At 40.1% G+C, this 16,244-nt stretch overlaps 1 protein-coding gene across 1 annotated transcript; it reads left to right on the forward strand.

Annotated features, from left to right (window-relative positions):
- Positions 1 to 20: 20 nt before the first annotated feature.
- On the forward strand, positions 21 to 13,246 carry LOC118413236 (pre-mRNA-splicing factor SLU7-like). The gene is made up of 16 exons (XM_035816467.1): positions 21 to 208; positions 949 to 1,111; positions 2,164 to 2,244; positions 2,657 to 2,821; positions 3,083 to 3,151; positions 3,525 to 3,554; positions 4,672 to 4,806; positions 5,309 to 5,400; positions 5,869 to 5,936; positions 6,568 to 6,707; positions 7,617 to 7,673; positions 8,308 to 8,412; positions 9,331 to 9,438; positions 10,505 to 10,591; positions 11,186 to 11,287; positions 12,236 to 13,246. Exons 1-16 carry the CDS (start codon positions 75 to 77, stop codon positions 12,419 to 12,421), a joined length of 1,722 nt encoding a protein of 573 aa, XP_035672360.1. The 5' UTR covers positions 21 to 74; the 3' UTR covers positions 12,422 to 13,246.
- The last annotated feature ends 2,998 nt before the right edge of the window (positions 13,247 to 16,244 follow it).

The raw sequence follows: 16,244 nt of genomic DNA on the forward strand, positions 1-16,244 counted from the left end.
CGTGAGGAAATATTTACCTGCAGTTTTTCCTCAACCTGCTAGAGGGCGACTCCTTGCGTCATTACGCAGTCATCATGGAGTCGGAACTAACGACAGAGGAACAGTCCGAGCAGAAAATCAGCAAACGCGAGGATTGGAAGAAGAAGAAAGAGCTAGAGGAGGCCCGAAAAGCGGGAACAGCACCCGCAGAAGTCGATGAAGAGGGAAAGTAAGTGTCCAGTGACGTTCAAACTACGGTTGACCATTTTGAAAATCTGGAAGTGGGAGGGGGGCGAACACTTTTTATAAAAATTTCATTATATCCCATCTTCGTTGAAATATCCTCAAAATAACGAATATGACGACACCCCGAAGTACAGGAATTTATTTAGAAGTGTCAGGTTGCTTACGTGGTTCCTTTGAGCTGTTAGATGCTTAGGAACTAGACTTTCACTTTAGTTTCAGCAAAAAAAGTTATCATACAGCTTGGTCATGCAAATTATTTTTGTAACAAACTAATTTTGCTTGAAAGTTCATCTGTGGTTTTGGTAGAAATTCCAGCACAAAGGAAAAAAAAGGAGGTTATAGATAATCTAATAAAGTAACAAAAGTGAATTAGAATATAGTTTATTGTCATTTCTATCAAGTTTCTTCAGGCAAACGTACTGACTAAAACTTACATAAAGACTTTTGAAATATGCTATACTCCACCAAATAGATTCTTTTGTAGAAAATTGCACCGTTGTTCTGAGAGTATTGCCCATTCACAGGTTTTCACAGACAATTAGGTCCAGGTTCTGGCAGTACCTACCGGGACCCGATCCTCTGGACCTGAACCAGACCTGGACCTGAATTTTCTGTCTGGTACACTCCCGAAGTATCCTACATTGTATGAATATATATACGACATGATGAGTTAAAACTACGAGGTTTTGTTGTCCTAACTGTTGTATGTTTTATACTTGTCAGGGACATCAACCCCCATATCCCACAGTACATCGCCTCTGCACCATGGTACTATTACGGCAGGGATGGAGAGAAACTCCCCACCCTCAAACATCAGAGGCCACAGCCTGAGAAACAGCTGTCCTTCAGCGACCCGGACAAATGGTTCAAACGGGGAGTCAAAACGGTATGTGATGTCCCATCAAGACATCTTCAGCTTCTTAGGCCATGTTCATTTGATTACTACCGGTAGTACATGTATATGGATGACATTTAGCATGAATTTTCATCCATTTCCAAAAAAAAAAAAAAGGTTTTCGACCACAAGTTGTAAATTGTACAAAGCAGCGGCAAATGAGCACACACATGCCGCAAATTGAAAAAGAAATATCCGAAAACCCATACTGCATACTGTAAATGCAGAAATATTTGCGGTGGTTTTATTTTCGGGGTTTTTACAGTGGCCCTCTTCACCTTGAGCTTAAAACCACCACAAACATTCTTCCATTACAGTATATGACTACAGTCTATGGCACTACCGCAAACTTAAATCACAGCGAACATTCCATTTTCCCGCGTTTACAGTACTCTGTTCGTTAGGCATGTTCTGTTTGTTCTGACCTATTAAATTTCATAACGAAGGCAAGTTTTTTTATTTGCACTCTCGCATTAGTTTTGGGGTTCTCAGATGATGTTACAGGTACAGTGGAAGCCAGTTAATTGCACAACGGATAATCGCACACTTCTGTTAATTGCACAAAACCCCCAAATCCCATGGTTGAGTGGTCCAGCTTAATAACTTCGCTTTGTTGCACCATTCGGATAATTGCACGAAATACACTGGCAAATGGGGTGTGCAATTAAGCGGCTTCTACTGTACCATATAATCAAATCGATGTGGCCTTAGCATTTTCAATCCTCTATTTCATGTAATCTTACACAAATGTCTAACTGCACATTGCACCCACAGTCAAAAATAAGGAGCGCAACTCCAATTTTAGGTGTGCTAAAGTACAATATTTCAAGCCCTTCAACATTTAGTATGAAGTACACTTGCTTGTTTTCCAGTATTGACCAACTGACCAGTCTAACAGGTCCGGACCTTTTGGCCTAGTGGTTATGGTATTGGCTTAGTAAGCTGGCGGGCCCGAGTGTGAAACCCGACCTGAGCCAGTAGACTGTTATTTACACCTTTCATGTTTCACATATACATGTAATAATAATTTGTTCCATTCTCAGGGCCCTGTTGCTACAAAGTTCCGGAAGGGAGCCTGTGCAAACTGTGGCTCCATGACACACAAGAAGAAAGACTGTTTTGAGGTAAGAACAGTGTAATGCTGACCAGTAAATGTCGTCAGGAGAGAAGTACTTAAAAGTATGGCATTTCATTCAATAATGTCTTTTTAGTGCCAATTTTGTATTGTGAACAAGAAATAGAAGATATTTTATCTAGAGTTTTTGTGAATTTTCTATTTCCTAGAATTGTGAATTGGCCTGTAATGCAGCACTACCTGGAACATCTGCCAGAGGGCCCAAATTGTCATGTTTGTTTGGGACCTTCGGAACTTCCCGCGTACTGAAATTTATAGAAATCTTCCAAAAGGATCATGAGTTATATAAACATACATACATGTAATTGTACACAACCAAATACCACCCCTCTTTAGAGGTGACCCTTCTGTCTTTAGGTAACAACTTCTTCCTAACATTTACATGTGTTAACATTCCGCAGAGACCGCGTAAGGTCGGAGCAAAGTTCACAGGCGACAAGATCGCGCCCGACGAACACATGCAGCCGGACTTGTCCTTCGACTACGACGGGAAGCGCGACCGTTGGAATGGCTTCAACCCTGAGGAGTACCAAGCTGTGATTGACGAGTACTCGAAAGTAGAAATGGTATGCTTTTATTTCTGTTAGTTAGTCTTGGTTAGTGATATGATTTTATTTGTCAAACTAGTACTTAATGCTGACTAACCCAATGCCATATTCTAATTCAGTTCTAAAAGGACTGTCAACATACAACAATTTTCATCAGTTTAAATGTCCTGTTGAAATTTCATGGAGAGCGCATTTATTGTATATGATGAATGTGAAGTAATCTAATGTACAATTTGTTTATGCATTGATGCATAATTTTATCCTTGTATTCTTTTCTAGGCCAAACGACAGCTGAAAGAGCAGAAGATGACAGAGGACCTGCTAGCTGGGAGGATCAGCCAAGATAGGGTAACATACCAATGTTCTCAGTCATACTGAAGGAGGTAAACTCCAGTGTGAGACCAGCAAAACACTATAAATAATTGTTTGAAACAACATATACCCCTAACTCTTGGCATTGAAGATGGTTAATGTACTCTCTTACCAGTCTTTAGATTTTTACTATGTTAAAGTGTAGAAATAGACCTGAGATTTTTAACATTCCTTTAAAAGATATCCCTAAAATTTCTTGCAGTTCTTTTCCAATTATATTCAAGTGGATATAACTTTATAGAGAAAAGAAGCTAATACATAAAAATAACGTACACATACCTGATGTGAAAAATGCAAGCATATAGTGGGTTTAATTGTTTTCCCCCATTTTATCTTTCTTACCTTTCAGAGAGATGAAGATCTTGAGGAAGACAGCATGGTAAGACATACCTTCTTGTCCCCCCCATCTTTACTAACTACGAGTAACAGTTGCCGATGATTACTAGTAATTCATATAGTAAGTTTTATTGCAAATTCTTGCCCGAGGGCTCATTGCAAGTGACAAAATGACATACAAATAATGGTAAACAGTATAGTAAGCGACTACTCTAGTCTAATTTAAAACTAGTTAAAGATGTAACTTATTGGGTTTGACTTCTTTTTCTGAGACAGTGGAAGACGAAAGATCCCACTTTTTCTGTAATGTGTGGGTTTTGCGACGTTAAAAGGAGAGAAGTTTTCTTTTTGTCTGTAAACGTGGAGATATGTCACACACATGTGTATGGGTTTTTGGATACATGTACATGTAATATAATGTATACAGTATCATTGAGATGTGCATATACATGTACATCGTAAATGCATTCTAATTAACTTGATAACGTTGATGAAGATTTGACATCTAGTTAATAAGATCCATGATACAAGAGTTTGGAGGCCTTGTACTTCCGTGAAATGCTTTACCGAAATCAACTGTACTGTCTTTCTGTAGCACCCTTGCCCAGTCGCTAGTTCGTGTTTTCCAACTGCCTGTCTGTTCCATTACTGTACACGTGATTATAGCACTATCGTGAACTCAAAACTACCGGGAACACTCCCAGGGTTGGACAAGTCCACTGGCCCTATAGTATTGTCCTTGGCAAGTGGAAATTCCAATCGGGCAAGTGCATGTCCTATCCCACTTTCCCGATCAGGCAAGTTAGATTTTTTCCACTGTGTGAGATTTTGATATACTTGCTGCTTTTCACCGTCATGGCATCAAGCATTGGTCAACACAGAAAAAGGTTTTGATGATGACGATTGGTCTACACAGAAAAATAGAGCCAATTAGAATTCCATCGATGGAAGTGAAAATACAAACAAATATGTCATTTAAATTTCAGGCAAGTGAAAAGTTGGTTCGGGCAAGTAGATTTTTTATGTACTTGCCTGATAGGACAAGTGAATTTTTGAAAACTTGTCCAAACCTGACTCCATTTTCTTCCCACTGCGAAATTGAATCAGTGCAAACTTAAATATGTTTACAGTATGTTCACAAAAAAACTATTTTTCTCCAGAGAAGAGAGGGAGATAGTGATGAGGAAGATGATGAAGACAAGTATGCAGACAACATCGACATGGCCGGGCAGAAGTTTGACTCCAAGAGAAGAATCACAGTGAGAAACCTGCGTATCCGAGAGGATACAGCGAAGGTAGGTTGTTAATTCACCACGATGGAAGGAAAATTTGTTTTGGGTATGTTTGTCTGTCTATGTGTGTTTCTTACCTGTTTGAAATTGTGGAAGTCTCCCTTTTCTGATTCCTTGTGTTGTACATGTATGGGAAGCCTTTGGTGCTTTATGGACGTACAATGATTCTTATTGTCTCAATGGCATTGTATGGTATGACATAGCATTGTGTGGTTGCCTTCCAGAGTATGTCTACTCATAGGTGAATCATTTTCGTATTGTACCTTGGGCAATACGGAAATACCCAGTGTTGCATTCTAAATGTACTAGTAGGTTTGGAAAAGGAAGTTTTCACAGCTAGAAGAGTTTATGGTTCAAATAATTCTGAAGTGCAGCAGCAATACAATGGAAATGCTTGTACGTGGTATCATGAATTTGCACTGGACATTTGAAACATTTGAAACAAAACCAGCTTGGAAATTTCAAGGTTTACAGTATTTTCCATGTCTGCTTTTGTATGTTCCAGTATCTGCTGAACCTTGACCCCAACTCGGCGTACTACGACCCCAAAACTCGCTCCATGAGGGAGAACCCATACAAGAACAAGCACCTCGAGGAGTGAGTACCATCTTTTTATCCCTTTAGAGTTGAATTTTTTTACACACGTTTTGCTTTATGTGCTATTAGATGTGGTTGTTGTTTTTCTTAAATTTGCAAATCGTCTAACAATGTTAAGTTTATATTAGGCCTAGGTTGTGTTTTTGGTTACCCGACTGACCCTTGCAAAAACCACGGACCCTAGCGTTTTTTTAGTGGGCCATTGTCAAGGCACATAGAAATTTCAATCTAACACCTAAGTGATAAAATTCCAAACAGGCAGCGTATCTCACTGCTAATGAGTTTAGACTTTGATATGGGGATTTATGAATGTTGTAATTCTTTGTTCAGTTTATCATAATACCTGTCCTTGTACAATGTATACATGTGTACCTATATACCTGCACAGCTCCAATTTTACCTGGACTAACCTGCATATGCAGGTGGTATTTTGAGCCTTGTAACAACTGCTTTCTGTCTGTGCCACAGGGTGTCGTATGCTGGGGACAACTTTGTTCGGCAGACAGGAGACACAGTTAAGATGGCACAGGAGCAGTGTAAGTGGAAATTCTTTCTTTTGTACATTTTCTTTTCTTGTCTGCCATGTACATCCAAATTGCTCTTTGTACATGACAACTCCATACTGAGACTACAAATCAGCGCGAGTGACGAGTAGGGCTGGGTATCGGTACAGCGTACCGGTACAAAACCAATTTTTCTTATTGGACTGGTCCAGAAAAACCGGACCTGAAAAAATTAGGTAGACCGGATGTTGGACCTATTAGAAAATTAATATATTATTTGCTCAGGCATTCACACGTTTTTGTGCTTGCAGGTGGAAGAAAATAAGATAAGAGTGAAGTAGAGAAACTTTTATAGTAAATTCTACCAATTTTTATTGTCAATCGTACGGGTGCAGTTAGCGTTGTTGGATTTTAAAACACCACTTTATAGAGTCGAATACAGCAAACAGATTTCTTTGTAGTGAAATGGACCATTGGCATGAGTCATGAGTTCAGGTTACCTGGACCTGATCCTCTGGACCTGAACCGGACCTGGACCTGTAGTTTCTTTACCGGTACCCAACCCTAGTGACTAGTGGGACAGAAAAGAATTAAAGCTGGACACAGCCCTGTTTGTGCCTTTATATTCATACTGACCATGTTTGTTCCATGTCCATACCTGTAGTATTTGCATGGGAGGCGTCAGGAAAAGGTACAGACGTGCACCTGCAGGCCGACCCCACCAAACTGGAGCTGCTACACAAGGAGTTCAAGGTCAAGAAGGATGACTTCAAGCAGAACCAGAAGGGCAGCATCTTAGAGAAGGTACGTTATGTTACGTTACATCATACAACAATACAGGGTTGTAGCCAGCCTGAAATCATTTTCCGTCCCCTCGATTTTGAATTGTATCGAGCGCCCAAGGCGTGAGACGTTGTGCTGAAGGGGGTCTGGAAATTTTAAAATCTGGACCCTCTGAAAAGCTATTTCCTGCACTTTCAGGTGTAAGTTTTGCTGGTAGACTAAGCTGTTCAACAGCATATGTTGTTTTGAAGAATTACACAAGGGTTTTAGGTTTTTTAGATCTTTACATATTGATTTTTGTCCGTCACAGAGGACGGAATCGGGGAAATTTTTTTCCGTCCCCAGCTGCAAAATTCTGTCAAAGGAAAGAAGGACAGGTGCTGGCTACAACCTTGCAACAATTGTATTGTGGCAGGGGATCTGTACATATTACATAAACACGTAACACATGGCCAGCTGCCATTAAACCTCCACATCTACATGTATGTACAAGCATGTCAAACCTTGCCTAATGAAAATCCAGATAGTGAATGTGTGTGAGTGAATGAGTGAGTGATAAACATGTTTGGATGATGTGAGGTCGGTAAGTGTAGTGGGTTCTTGAACGTGTGTGAGGTTTGGCTATCCCAATACACGAGACTTCCATTTTACGTCCTATCTGAGCGATGTCTTTAGCAGAATATAGGTACTCATGTTCACCTGAGTGAAGTGAGGAAAGTCGTATTTCCGAAGGGCACAACATGAAATAGATATACTTAATGGTTTGTCAGACTAGCTGTACATGTATATGTTGTAGTTAAATTTGGTAAATCTAACAATCTAACAAATGTTTGCCACACATTAAACTCGTTGTCGTGTGTGTTGCTGTTGTTTTTCTGTTTTCTACACTTGCTACATTAACCGTGGGATAATAATTTTTCCATCTTACAGTATGGAGGTGCAGAACATCTGGAAGCTCCACCTAAGCAGCTCCTCCTGGCTCAAACTGTAAGTACTGCAGCCTCTTCCCAGTGTAACAGCGAATAAATTATTAACTCAGGCTATGAGGGATTATACGCAATCGTTATATTTCACTCACTGTGAGAAAGGTTTTGGGAGTGACATTTGCCAGCAAATGTTGCCTTTAAAATCATAACTCCTCTTTCTCTAAGTTGTAAAAAAATAGTTTGTTAGTTTTGCAAGCCCGTTTCATCTTGCCTATGTTGTGAAGTTTGTGATCTTTTAAATGTTTCCTACCTGAGGTTTAGACCATGGAAAACTCACATTAGCAGCATACTCTAACTTCTAAAGTTTCCATGTAGAAACTTCGAAACATTCTGGTATGGTGCAAAGTGTCATGATACCAGCAAGACTAACGCTGGTGACCTTTGACCTCTCTAGACAAGAAATGAAAACATACAAACTGCACTTTTTCTAGACTGTCCAAGACACTTCATACATTGCAAAAAGCCTGTTTTTTTAAACAAATAAAATAGCCTGAACCCTTACCTGTTATTTCCAGCTCCAAAATGTCAACATTTCCCAAGAAAAGGGCTTCGTACACTTATTGCAACAAGCCATGTTGAATGGCATGTAAATTTACCCACTGTGTATACGTCTAATTGTGACCTTTCACCTGTAGGAGGACTATGTAGAATACTCCAGACATGGGACTGTGCTGAAGGGACAGGAGAAGGCTGTGACCAAGTCCAAGTATGAAGAGGATGTGCTGATCAACAACCACACAGTCAGTGGCACCCCATTCTTACTGTGTGTTGTGTGTGTTTTATGTAAAGGATTTTTTTTCACAAGCCCTAGCAGTTTTGTGTTCCTGTTTTGTATTCTTCAACTCGTAGGAGAATATTATTTTGTGTAAAGGCTGTTCCTGTGTGTTTTCCTATACATTTTGCCAGGGGTTGTTTACCATCAAGGGGATGAGGGGGTAAGACTGCTAGTTTTGCATTGTTCTAAAATGATTAGTATGGTTTTATCAAAAGTGGGCATTTTGTTATTGTTAGACTTCCTTGTGTTGATCAACCAACTTACAAGGTGAGCAAAAATGAAAAAGGGGCCTTGCAAAACAGCCATGAAGTTGGTTGGGGACAGTAATAGGAAGTTTAGGGTTAAATGTGACAGTAAGTCTGAAAGGTCCTAATCAGGTGACAGGAAATATAGTAGGCACCAGTCCAGAGTTTGCATCAAGCACCTCATGTATGTATTTTATCCATATACAGGGCTCGAAATTCATTTCTGGGATTAGGTGCACTTTAAAAATTGGGTGCACCAAAAAAGTTTTGGGTGTACTACATAAATTTAAATAATAACCTGATAATAAAACTTAGTTACAAGCTGTCAAATTCTTAAACAAGTACCATGACAGACATTTTTATTATCTTTCTAACACTTAGATGTCAAGAATATGATGTATTCTAGTATACTTTGATATCTTTACATACATAAACGTAAGAAGATATTGCACCCTGTGCACCCACAGAAAATAATTGGGTGCACAACTCCAATTTTGGGTGCACCTGGGTGCACATGCACCCAGTATTTCGAGCCCTGATATAGGTATTATAGGTACTTAAGATAATTCAGAAACATTGTACCTAAGCAAGAAACCTTCAGAAGTAGAACTTGACATTGTTGTTGTTTTGTTGTGCAGGCCATCTGGGGCTCGTACTGGCGAGACGGCAGGTGGGGCTACAGGTGCTGTCACTCATTCGTCAAGATGTCCTACTGTACTGGGGAGGCTGGCAAGCAGGTGGCACAGGTATGGGACTTCCTTCTCTTTTCACATTAGTCTACACAAGTCTACAGTTGTGCTTTTCACAGTCTAGGGGGCATCTTAGTGCAGCAAAGCCACATGGTAAGTATTGTAATGTAGGCATGGGGGATATCCACGCCCCCCCCCCCCCTTTCTGAAAATTTCATAACCCTCAGAAATACTATTTCCTGCATTTTGAGGACTGAATTAGGTGAAATGAAGCCAACATTTTCACTTTTATTACAAAACAACAGAAATGTCCCCTTTGCTGATAAAACACAGCATAGGGGCTGAAATCAAAGCATTATAGACCAAAATCACAGCATATGCCTCCTATCCTGAAAAGGCCTAGCGAGAACGCTGCACAGTAGTGCCATTTTCCAACTGAAAATCTTGAAATCTTTGTGATGGTTTTATGTTCATGGTTTTCGTGATGAGCTCTCAATACAAACTCATCACTCCACAAACATGTGCCATGTCTTACTACATGTACTTTATTGTTTCAGCCACAACCTTAACACACTGCTAATATTTCCCTATGTACAGTAACTAGGTGCCAGTGATATGGACCCCTCCTTTTCAGTCCCCAGTGTCTTTGGATTTACAGTAATACTATGTGCAAGTCAAGTAATGACTAGTATGAACATGCAAATGACAAACACTTAATATGGCATGCAATAGTTTTCTAAAAACAGTTCAGAATCCAAAATGATACATGTAGTAACCCTAGTTCACCATTTACCGTGGGGTAACCTTTATCCATTGTTTTCTAAAACAGTGTATTTAAGTTGATGAACATTTGTCAATTCAAATGCCAATACAGTATTTTGAAAATTGCAGTTTGCAACCACCGACCGTCAACTTGATATCCCCAAATACACTGTTTTTTTTTAAACAACCGTCTGTTTGTCCTTCCATCTGTGAACAGTAGAAGCCTACAATGGATGCTGATGATATTTGGTAGGTGGGTAGGGGACGGGAAAATGAAGGTCAAGTTCAATAATTGGCCCCCTAGCAGCTTGCTAAGGAACTGCAGCAGAACCTCAGTGTTTGATATCTTTTGTACTTGTAGATGGAGATGGCAGACATGGAGCTGCGGAACTTTGGAGAGGAACAAGAAGAAGAAGATGAAGAAGAGGCACCAAAATCACTGCTTGAGGTATCAGTAGTCCTGGTTCTTAAGCTTAATTTCTTTGAGATGGTACTGTACAATTGTAGTTCATGTGTATTTCACCCTGTCTCATTTAGTTATTTTTCCAGTCTGTAGAGGATGTCATCCATAAAATGCACTAGCTGTGTCCTTCTGCATATGCACACATCTATAGTACAGGGCTCAAAATACTTTTTCTGCATACCTCCACTGGTGCAAGTAATATAAAAATTACCTGCACCAGAAACATTTTACCTGCACCACTCTGAATTTAGGAAGTATGGATCATACTAAAATTGTTCAGGAACCATTGCTATTTTTTTCTTTTATACATTATAATTAGGTGGTAACAGCCAATGCCGTTAAGAACAATCTACAGAAATACCTGCATCATAGTATATTTATGTATAAAACCCTGTACATGGACCAGTGTAGGTTAGGTGCAGGTAGACACTAGAAATACCTGCACAGCTCCAATTTTACCTGCACTAACCTGCATATGCAGGTAGTATTTCGAGCCCTGTAGTAATTCACCACTCCTTCCTCTATACCTGTGGCTGTGATGTTAACCTGTAACTATCAATTGCTACTCCCATCACACAGCAACACCAGGAAGAGCTGAAGAAAAACAAGAAGAAGAAGAAAAAGGAGCGTCTGGATGCTGAGGAGAAAGAGAAGAGAGACAAGGAGAAGAAACTGAAGAAGGTTAGGACCATTGCTATATAAGGTCTCATTGATGTATTACTCCGAGTGGGTACCCTAAAAGAGATCAGAGCCAAAAAAATAAACGGCAGCATGGACGCGTGTTTTTAGCGGTGAGAAATTCCCTTTTAGCCAGCGGAACTGATCTCAAAAGTTAGATTGGTGAAAGCTTGTTTGTAACTGAAGAAATTAGCAGGTAAAGTTTTGCAGCCGCGCGCTAGGTCGGAGGTACACAGTCGTGGGTTCTGAGTGGTGCGGTTGTACACTAGCGGCGAAAAAGTGCCTTTTGTGGGGATTGACTAATCATAGTTTGTAATTGCTATAAAAAAAATTCCAATGTATAGTTGACGTTGGCAATTTTTTCCCACGATATAGGGTAAATGTGCTGGAATGAAAAATCTGCTGAAATTTCACGTAGCTTCATTATGAACGCGCCCATTTAAACCACGAATTATAACATAGAAGTCTATGGGAAGAAGAAACTCAACAATGAGATCATAATGGATTCAAGATGGACTATAGACCAGTTTCCTACTCATTTCATATGTTTCTTAAAGTGTTTATGACATCAAAAATGCAACATTTTCTCTCTAACATTGTTGGTAGTACAAAAATGTATTATAGAATAAACATTAACATTTGTGTCAAACATACACCTTATGATGTAATTGAACAACAAAATGGCCAAGATCACACTCTTAATTCCTGCCACCAGGTAATTGAATTAAACATTGATTATTACTTGGATGGAAAGAGGGAGATGGGAAGAGTAGTCCAAAAGCAGTACCTCCCTATGACCTAACACGACTAATTCTATCAACTCTGAATGTCGCTTCCTGACATTCTTGCATACCTTATGCCCTTCACTCTGTGTCAGACTTGCTTCTATACAGCATGAAAACAGTATCTCCGTACAGAGGTGACAGTACAGTTGCTATTGTTTCCCCCCAGGCCCTGAAGGCAGAAGAGGAGAGAGACAGGTCCTACCAGGAGATCATGAAGCTGGACGAGCGAAAGCGACCGTACAACAGCCTGGCAGCCGACTCTCACGAGGTCACGGAGGAGGAGCTAGAAGCCTTCCGTATCAAACGGGCCAACTACGATGACCCCATGAAAAATATGCTGGGAAACAACTAAGAATTTCACCCTGTAGATGTCACCCTTTGATCAACCCCAAAACTACAGACAACATTGACTCTTCCCAAGTAATAGCTTCAACTGTACACAATGTCAAAATAAAAACTGAAAATCGGATTTGCCTTGTGTGTCTTGCTGGGTTTAAGCCTTCACACATGGCAAAAGTTCTAAGGGCCTAGTGACTGTATGTTTAGGTATACCCTAATTTCTGTTACTTACACTGTATATAATAATGTGGATTAAGTGGATAATATGTAAACGAGATAACTTTGTATGCAAGTTTTTATTTTACTTCTGTGCTTCATGACACAAATGGATGCAGAGCTTTAGAAGTATCATTGTATAAGACAGCTTCTACTGGACCTTTGCTAAAAGATGTTAACCTTAAGTGGATAAAAGTTAGACATCCAGGTAATAAGACATGGGAAATGATAGTTACTCAAGCAAATGGATATGATTTTTGATATGATATGGCCATTTCCAAAATCATGATACAGTTGCTTGAGTATAATTTGGCGCAGTTGGATGCTTGGATCTGATGTTGGCATTGTTATTTTACTCATCATGTAAATTTAAACACTTGCTTAAAGCAGATGAGTGTTGTATAAGGAAACATCAAGTGAAATCTACAATTTATGCTAACTTGCTAATCATAGGTAGAGTAGATGTTAATGATAATGTTCATATGTGATAGTAAAGAATACATCACAATGTCACCATATTTGTACATACATCTACACCATATATTCAGAATCTGTAAGACAATTTGCTTGTATATGTATTTAAAACCTGTTTTTTCTAGTAAACTAGAGTTCCACAATCTCATACCATTGCCGACAATTATTTTTGCATCATATTTGTAAAGGGACCTACGCCATTTGCTGAATACTTTCTGTAAGGGTTTAGCAGCTTGACCACAGACGAACTTGGCAGTGGTTTCAGAATGGTTTAATGGACCGATCCTGAAGCCCCGCCCCCGTTCGATCACGTTCTATTTCGAACACCTCCGTCAAAACAGCGCTTGTCGGACAGAACTGGCCGCCGCTGCTGTTTAGCTGATAAAAATGACTGACTTCGATTTAGCTTTTTTTGGCCCTGAAATCCTCTCAGACCGGGCCGAAAAAAAATGCACTGCCTTCTTTGTTGAAGGATACATCCACTGGGTACAGTCGATAGCACCGCATAGCATTACCATGTTTGTGGGCAGGAGTGTCCCGGTTCTGACATGCGGTCGATGCACATGAAACCTGGGTACATATATCTGTGACAGGGTTTCTACTGCGTTTGTTGCATGCTTAACAGTTGCATGCATGCTCATGACAAAAACGAAATTAAGAAGAAAGCAGCTCAGGCACTCGTGGAGAAGGAGCTTGTACTACACGCCAGCTAATAGGACCCTTCTACAAAGTCTGCTAGTGCCGAGTCCCGTGCCTTATACATAACCTGCTCTACACGTGCATCCAGCCCACCAACAATGTAATACTATGTAGTGGCTCTCCCTCCCAAAACAACAATACTCGGTGGGTGTAGTCTTCAACAAAGAATAGCATTTTTCTTTGGACATTTCTGTCCCACTGGGGCTGTTTTTGACGGAGGTGTTCGAAATAGAATAGGGGGTTCTACCTGGTTCTATTTGTTCGATATGGCATTTATCAGTATTGGTCCATTTAGACGGTACCCTATACCATATTGGTTTTGGTATACACATGAAAATATCACACAAGTTTTTCACATCCATTTCTTTTTATCATCTTCGCCAAGAAGATTATGTTTTCTGTTACATGGGTCTGTATGTAGGTCATGGGTCTGTATGTATAAGTGGAGAAATTGTGAATGGATCTTTTTGTAGGTGTGTAGCGGTTGTGGAAAGGCATGCCTAGTTCGAAAACGGTTTACCTGGCGTTTTCCTACGTTACAGCAGCGAGCTTGGTATTTTTAATTTTATTCTTAATGTAGCTTTTCATGTAGACATGGGTTCCAAGATTTTAACAGAGGACTAAGGATTGAACCAACGTAGGACAACGTTAACTATACGCTCTACCAGGCTCCGTGGATCGGTTTGTCTATGTATAGTAGAAATCGGACAGGCCAGGTAGACAGACCTGTTAGACAGCCCAGCTTTTTCATCAAACCCCAGCTTGTGCACTCCTTGCGCACTAAATGTACTAATAGTATAGAAATACACCAGCGTCTGCACTGCTCGCGCACTGCTTACACCAGCTTGTGCACTGCTCGCGCACAACACACACCAGCGCGTACACTGCTCGCTCACTGCGTACGCTAGATTGTGCACTACTCGCTCATCGCTCACGACCAGCGTGTGCACTGCTTGCGCACTGCTCTCACCAGCGTCTGCACTCCTCGTGCACTAGATACACCAGCGTGTGCACTGCTCGCACACTACACACACCAGCGTGTGCAATGCTCTCTCACTGCTCTCTCACACGCCGCGTACACACGTGTCGCTCTGGTCTTTCGTAATATTTGGCTTCATTGATTTGCAAATAAACTATTGTCGCCTGCTTTTTGAACATGTAATGTTGTGTGTCTTTGCTAAATTTAATCATATGGCGTGATATCGATATCTCAATACAAGACAGAAAGAACATGGCTTCAAAGCACACACAGCGCTTTATTCCTTCGTTAATTATTGCATTTCTATGGTCGGAATGGTTAGCATGTCCGCTCTCCGTGAAACACATGACCCGTGAGGAGTAAACATCTCTTTGGTATATCTTTTTCACTTGCTCTACAATCATGCAAGATCAATAGAATGTAAAACAAAGGATCTAACCATGACTTCAATTGCCATATTGTTTACAAAGTTAAAGGTCATCAAAAGGATATTGCAAACGGGTGTGCCTAAACACCACAAACGACTCAGAAACACCACAAACGACTCTAATATGCAGTGTACATTGTATATGGGTCAAAAACCTGATGTGGCGCTCTGGAGACATTGTTTATACATTTATGAATTTAGAAAATGCAGCAAGTCCTACGTATTTACAAGTTATTTTGAGTTAGTCCGGTTTCAAGATTAATGCAATTCTTGGCCACCATGTTGGATCATGCTTGCTTGCATCTGAGGCTGAAAAACACTTAGTACACAAGTTTTATAAGTTGACAATGGTAGAATTGCGGTATGCTATAATCTATGAACCAACAGCGTCCATAGTTTTGTCGTCTATGGAGCCGTGGAAGGTATCGAGAACAGCATTTATTACGATATTAACTTTGTTCCTTTGATGCTGAACACTTTGCCCCATCATCAAATTTCTGATGGTGTCTAGATAAAGTACCTTAGGTGCACAAGTCTCTCCTCAAATGACAATTTTCCTGATATGATTTTGGTGTTTATGATTCATCATCATGTTCATCATCGGATTAGAGAGGAAATTCTACTAGATTAAGACTACCCTTACCAACCGAACAGAAATGCAGGAAACGCTAGGATTCATTTTCGCAAAAAAATGATGTTTCAGTTTCAGTTTATTTATTTATCCAGGAAAATACATCGCCTACTGGTGTTTTTCAACCACCTTTTTGCTGGGAAGAGTTCTATCTAAATGTCTTGACTCACTAAAATTCATAATTCATTGCAATATATGTGAACAAATGTTGGGTGTTGCATAATAAAATAAAACGTTTTTTCTCAGGACAAGGTCCATTTGAAATGAAAATCCGTTATGAATATCCTGTCATCAAACCAATTGCACAAACAGCAATCACATGAGCAAACAAATTGTATCATAATAACTTCCTTGGTCCGTGGGGAGCGTGACGTGAACAGCGTCTCCATTTCACATCCTCCTATGCAGGG

Source organism: Branchiostoma floridae, chromosome 4, assembly GCF_000003815.2.
Source record: "Branchiostoma floridae strain S238N-H82 chromosome 4, Bfl_VNyyK, whole genome shotgun sequence".
Taxonomy (NCBI): Eukaryota; Metazoa; Chordata; class Leptocardii; order Amphioxiformes; family Branchiostomatidae; genus Branchiostoma; species Branchiostoma floridae.